The sequence below is a fragment of the Apodemus sylvaticus genome, chromosome 18 (genome assembly GCF_947179515.1).
Source record: "Apodemus sylvaticus chromosome 18, mApoSyl1.1, whole genome shotgun sequence".
NCBI lineage: Eukaryota > Metazoa > Chordata > Mammalia > Rodentia > Muridae > Apodemus > Apodemus sylvaticus.
In genome coordinates, this window is record NC_067489.1 from 4,309,377 (window position 1) to 4,315,797 (window position 6,421).

Sequence of the window (6,421 nt, forward strand, 5' to 3'; positions counted from 1 at the left end):
TGCAAGCAAGCCCTGTCACTCTCTGTTAAGTCCTATTTGTACTCCCTCCAGACAGCACGTGTCCTTCACGAGTCTTGCCTTACTATTTGTTTTGTCTCAGCACATGAGTTTGTTTTAGCAAAACTTCATGTGAGTCTGTATCAACTGACATCACTCTGCCAATCAGCCCAAGTTCTGGGAAACAGCAAGAAGCTGCAGGAAAGTCTCGAGAAGTTTTTTGGTGCATTTCTCTCTATGGAGTCATGCCCAAGGGAGCTCAACAACACATGTAAGGCAAACTAATAAATGCATGTCATTAGCAATTGTCCTTTCACATGATTGCTTAATCAAAACATCCTTTCACATGTATCTGCTTCTGTGAAATGTTCCTTCACGTGTTTACTTTAGCAAAACATCCTTTTACTTGTGTCTGCTTCAGGAAAACACTACTTCATCTGTTTGCCCCAGCAAAATACCATCCGACACAACTGACTTTCCAGAGAAACTGTAAGTTCCACTTCAGGTGGCTTTGAAGTTGGTCCACATATTCTGCACGCTGACATGGCCATAAGCCACTAGGGGACAGGGAGTAGAATGTGGTGGTTCGATTGAGATGTCTCATAGTTCCAGGCATTTGAACACTAGGCTCTCGGTTGGCGGAGCTGTTTTAGGAAGGATTTGAACACTAGGTTCCCAGTTGGTGGATCTGTTTTAGCAAGGATGTAGAAGTGTGGTCCTGCTGTGGAGGGATTATGTCACTGGAGATGGAAATGACATCACTTCCAGTTCACTCTCTCTGCTCTGTGCTTGTGGCTTAAGAGGTGAGCCCTCAGCCCCCTGCTCCCATTTCTATGCCTACACACAACCATCATGAACTCTCACCCTCTGAAACCACATGCCCAAATAAACCCTCCTTTCTATGAGTTACCTTGCTCATGGTGCTTTATCACAGCTTTTTATCTTATTATGTTTTATTTTGTCATATTTATATGTGATAAAATAAAAGATAAAATGAAAACCATCACATTGAGGCTGAGCAAGGCCTCGACAGAGAAGAGCCCCAAAAGAAGGCACAAGTATCAAAGATTCACTTGTTCACATACTTGGGAGTCCCATAAACATGCTCAGCTGTAAGCTTTTACACACATGCACAGAGGACCTGGGGCAGACCCTGCAAGGCCTTATGCTTGCTGGTTCAGTCTCTGTGAGCTCATATGAGCCTTTCGGCATGAGGAGCACTCCAGGAATCTTAGGTGCCAGCTGAATTGGATGAGTAAGTTGAACATTAATATTAACCAAGGCTATGTGACATTCTGCAGGTAGAAGTGTATGGGTTTTAAGCTTCCCAGACAAGAAGTCGCCCTGCTAAGGAAGGAGGTCCAACACTTTGCCTCAAGGCCAGAAGGCTATCCAGACTAGGTAGAACTTCGACTTTAATTACCAAGGCAACACTTTTCATTTAATTTTTTTAAAGAAACCTTTTCATTATATGTTTGCATACATGCTTTATTTCATTGTCAGTATCACTATGAATATGATAGAAAGGAACATATAAACATATGGATATTGTTCATTGTTTCCCAAATTGTTGGGTTTTCTACCTTTTTTTTTTTCTTTTGAGACAGGGTTTCACTGTGTAGCCCTGGCTGCCCTGGAACTCACTCTGTAGACCAGGCTGGCCTCAAACTCAGAAATTCACCTGCCTCTGCCTCCCAAGTGCTGGGATTACAGGTGTGCGCCACCACAGCCTGGTTGTTTTCCACATCTATTCTATTTAATTATTTAAATGTAAATCTTCACATTTTATGTATTTATTTTGAGACATGGTGTCTCTAGGTATCACCAGCTAGCCTGAAAACTGCTATGTAGATCAATGTAGCTTTAAAATGGTAGACATCCACTTGTCTCTACTTCTGTAGTCCTGAAACTGAAGGTGTGCACTACCTTGGCCAACTGTTTAAAACATTTGATTCCTGGTTCTTCATTTTTGCTTTTTTTGTTGTTCTTTCTGTATTTGTTTTTTCCTTGTTAATCTTCTGATTTATCTTTGTTTTGTGTGATTTTCTTTCTTATGTTTGAGTTTGTCTTGCCATATCAGACTTGAGACACTATGTTTCTCTTTTTTTGTTTTCTTCACAGAGGCCTCTTTCTTACGCCTTTATTATTGTTCTATTGATGTGATAAGGTAGCATGACCAAGGTAAGTTATAGAAGAAAAAATGTAGTCTTAGGTTGTTTTGAAAACCTACTTTTAGTAAGGATTCTCGAACAATTTGATCCCCCTTCTAGCCCACCAACCAAAAACTGGGGAGAAAAGATGATAAATAGGACAAGGGGATGTGGAAACCACCATCGGAGTGTGGTGGCGGCAGAAGGCAGCCTAAGATGGGGGCCCCCCAGCTCGGGTGAGAAACAGCACAGGCTGAGGCTGAGGAGCCAGAGGTTCCCAAACTCCTGGGAGTCCAGTTGCCTCTGAGAACTGTGTAGAGTTGGGAATGAGGGTGCTGTGTGAGCCGGCGATGAGCTTGGGGGCCCGGAGGTGGGGGGGGACTTTGGCTTAGCTCAGGGCCAAGTGTCTGTGTCCAGAGGTTTAGACGGGGAAATTTAGGCGGTGAGGCTCAGTATGATGAAGGCCTCCTCCCACATCTGGTTCATGATGAGACAGTCCTTGCTTGGCCAAACTACATTCGATGAAAATAGTGTACACAATTTACTCAGAGTGGACCAGAAATCAAATACCTTTTGCAGGAAGAAATGTCTAAGAAGAGAAGCTTACTGGCTAAACTTGTCTGGACTACAAAAGGAGCTGCTAGAAGTCAGAGCTCATTTTATTTTGTGCCGAGTTTCTCAGTCCCTGCATGTATGTGGGTGGATGTGCTTTGAATGTGGTCATGAATGCTCTTGATTGAGTACTTTTATTTGGCAAAACTTAATGACCGGATTAAAAACAAAACTTTTTCTCAGATGAAAGGGAATAAGGTTTAATCATTACTGTTTTTCAGATCTCTTCCCCATTTTCCCACAACTAAAGCTTATTATAGGGACTTCCATTTAAACATAAAAGGCACAAACACGCAACTAACAGTTTCCATACCCTTGACAACCCCCAAGAAAATGAAGGAATGGTGGAAAGTAATTTTTTTCAAAAGGTGGTGTAAAGCGTGAACATGGAAACAAAAGGAACAGGGGAAGGGCCAACATCAGACAAACCTTAGAGGCTGACAGTGAAACGGAGGCTAGCTGAGTTAGAAAGGCAGACAGGGTACTGGGAAGTCTGAACATTTCTAGGTGGAGAGTCAAGAAGATGTTGCTTGGAACTTCAGGGATGGGAGACGGCAGCAGACAGGCGTGGGCAGTAGGAATGGATAACCATTTGAGTGCTGAATGGTCCATCCCAATTTCATCTCTCTACATCATGCCCTGTTGGCCCAGCCCCACAGATGTCTACTGTGGGCATACTTTGCTCTGAACCAAGAATCCTGATTCTGGGGTGCTAGGAGCGGCGGAAGATGCGAAGGCGAAGTGTTCTGGGATGGAAATGCGGATAAAGTTAAAGTATCACCAGATGTAGCCTGCCCATGTGTAACGTTTTCCCACGAAGCCATCTGTGGCCCCTGCATGCGACTTGCACGTGAGCCGTGGTCTGAGTAGGTGTGTGCTGCACGCGGCTCTCCCTCAGCAGCGTTGGTCTCCGACCGCTGCCCTAGCCTCACTCTCGCGGGACTTGGGGAGGCCCCAGCCGAGAAGAGACGCGGCCAACAAGCATGGCAGGCGAAGGCTGAGGCGAGAAAGGCTCACCTCGCGGGCCTTTGGAGTTAGGCCGTGTGTCTCAGGAAGATTTCCAGGCTCCTGACTTCGTCAGTACTGGGGTCTCGAGAGAAAGGGAACAGCTTGGGGTGGAAAGCCTGAAGAGAGTCCGGAGGCTTTCCGGTAGGGCCAGCCTCGAGGAGACAGAGGTAGACCCGCGAGTAAGTGACTTTAACAGGATTGGAGGAGTGTCAGGGGGAGAAGAAGGCAGAGCAGAGCGGCCGGCCTGCCTGAAGAGCCTCAGGGAGCTCCGGAGCCAGCAGACACACGGCGGCAGAGCGAACATGCTGGCCGGGGACCTGGCTGCACAGGCCGGAGGCCCCGAAGAGCCCAGGGATGCCCTGGACAGGAACCGGGTGCTGATTCTGGACGACTTCCAAAGGACGGTGGACGGGAAGCTGCAGTGTTCATACTGCGGCTACTCCAGCCAGAGAACCGCTCGGCTGCTGGAACACAGGAGAATCCACACGGGCGAGAAGCCGCACAGGTGTCGCCTGTGCCCCTTTGCCTCGGCTTACGAGCGGTACCTCGAAGCCCACATGCGCTCCCACACTGGGGAGAAGCCATACAAGTGTGAACTGTGTGCCTATCGCTGCAATCACGGAAGCAACCTGTCCCACCATCGGAGGCGCAAGCATAATTTGTTACCGCTGACCAGTCCCAGGGCCTCCTTAGGCGGCGTGAAAATGTGGGAGACCTTACAGAATAAGAGCAACGTGGAGGACGGCAAACGAGGGGTGCTCATCACCTTAGCTCCACCTTCTGTGGTCGTTCAGAAACCGGATCAGCAGAGCGACTCTACGTGCAAGATCCCAAATGTTCAGAATGACTTCGGTGACAGCGTGGATAAAACTTCAGTTTGCAGACTGCCGAGGGATCCACCCGGAATCTGGCTTGTGGATAATCCTTTGGATCAGCTGTCTAACCGAGCAGGGCACTTGTCCACCTTGCCTCCTGAAAACCAGAGCCCCGTCTCTGCTGATGTAGACTCCATCCTAGAAGAATGGAAGCCTTTCGTGATGCAACAGCCCTCTGCCCAAGGGAGTGTCCCTCAGAGCTCTCTCATAGTTTTTAGGCTTCCTCCACCATCGTTGAGTCAGAGGGACTGCAGTCCACTGGCAGGGCCCAGCAGCCAGCCAAGTGGCGACGCCAGCACCCCCATCCTTGGAAACAGCCAGCCAAGCAGTCCAATGGCAACTTCACCAGTGCAGGGCCCTCATCTTCTTTACTACTGCCAGCACTGTGACACATACTTTGCAGACAACGTCCTTTACACTATCCATATGGGATGCCATGGGTATGACAATCCCTTTCAGTGTAACATATGTGGGTTCCATTGTGAGAACAAGTATGACTTTGCCTGTCACTTTGCACGAGGTCAGCATAACTAGAGCTGAGAACAACAAACTGTATCTTTACCCAGGTTAGCCTTTTGGGGTGTTTGTAGTTTAGTTTTAGATTTTGGTTACTCCTGGTAGGGCTTTTAATAATTTAAAGCTTGTTATAGTTGGCAGAAACCTCTCTCCCCATTCCTTTGAATTTGATACAATTCGATCTGGTCAGGGTTATACATTACTTATCTTTTTCTTTCCATCAGTAAGTCATGTAAGAATTGAAGTCCAATCAAAACTTTACCAGGAATTTAGTTATATTTTCCCTATTTATGGACCTTTAGGCTTTTAGAATTGTTCACACTCTTGGTATTTCTGATAGTCATTGAATTTAGATATTATTTCTGTTGTGTTTCAAAATAGAGTAATTTCCCCCTATAAATTGGTTACACCCTATTTCCATGCTGGTATTGACTTTAAAGTTGCCTTTAGTTGAGGTATTATCTAGTTCCTATACTGTAATTGGACTAGTAGTTTCATTTCAAGTGGAAATAATAAGGCTGTCTCATTTTAGTAATAGTTTTTTTTTTTTTTTTTTTTTTTACAAAGGGAACATAAAACATTTTTTTGAAGTTAAAATAGGTGCAAGTTCTGAAAAAAAAAAAAAGGAACTTGGGACCAAGTTTCCTTTAACCTAAATAGTGTGTTTAATAGTTAAAACATTGTGGAGACAACGTCTAATTTAGATATATTAGTAACCCATTGAGCTGTTAATGTTTCAAGTTTATTTTTCTAAAACCAGAGGAAAAGGTAGCAGAATACTAGGCACCTGTTTGCAATTTCAATTTCTTAGTTAAATTTTGTTGTGGGAAATATTAAAAAAAAAATGGCACCATCCCGCATTATTGCTCTATACTCTCAGGCTCCAGCAACCCTGCTGCCTCTATGGTTAGCCCCAAGCATCAACCGCCCATCTCCAGCCTCTCTGACTCAGACTCTGCTCACATTCCCAGCCATCCACCCCCTGTGATCAGCGGTCCTAAATCCTAGCAACCCAGGTAAAATCAAAATTCTAGAGGCTAATTTATAAGATTTATATCAGTAAATTCTCACCCCACAAAACGCCCACATAATGAACTCAGAGTCAATTGATATAAACTGTCCACCTAGCTAAGACAAAATGTCCTGTAATTATCCATCCCTTATAAGATAGTCATAGCTACCTGTGGCTATTTAAAGCCATGAAGAATCTGGATCGACTCTCTTCCTCCATCTTTCTTTCTTCCCTTTCTGTCCTTTCTCTAG

General features: G+C 45.3%; 1 protein-coding gene across 1 annotated transcript; it reads left to right on the forward strand.

The window, feature by feature from the left end:
• Window positions 1-2,169: 2,169 nt before the first annotated feature.
• On the forward strand, window positions 2,170-5,176 carry LOC127668957 (zinc finger protein Pegasus-like). Its single transcript, XM_052162847.1, has 2 exons — window positions 2,170-2,178; window positions 3,812-5,176. The coding sequence occupies exons 1-2, from the start codon at window positions 2,170-2,172 to the stop codon at window positions 5,174-5,176; spliced, it is 1,374 nt and encodes a 457-aa protein (XP_052018807.1).
• Window positions 5,177-6,421: the final 1,245 nt, after the last annotated feature.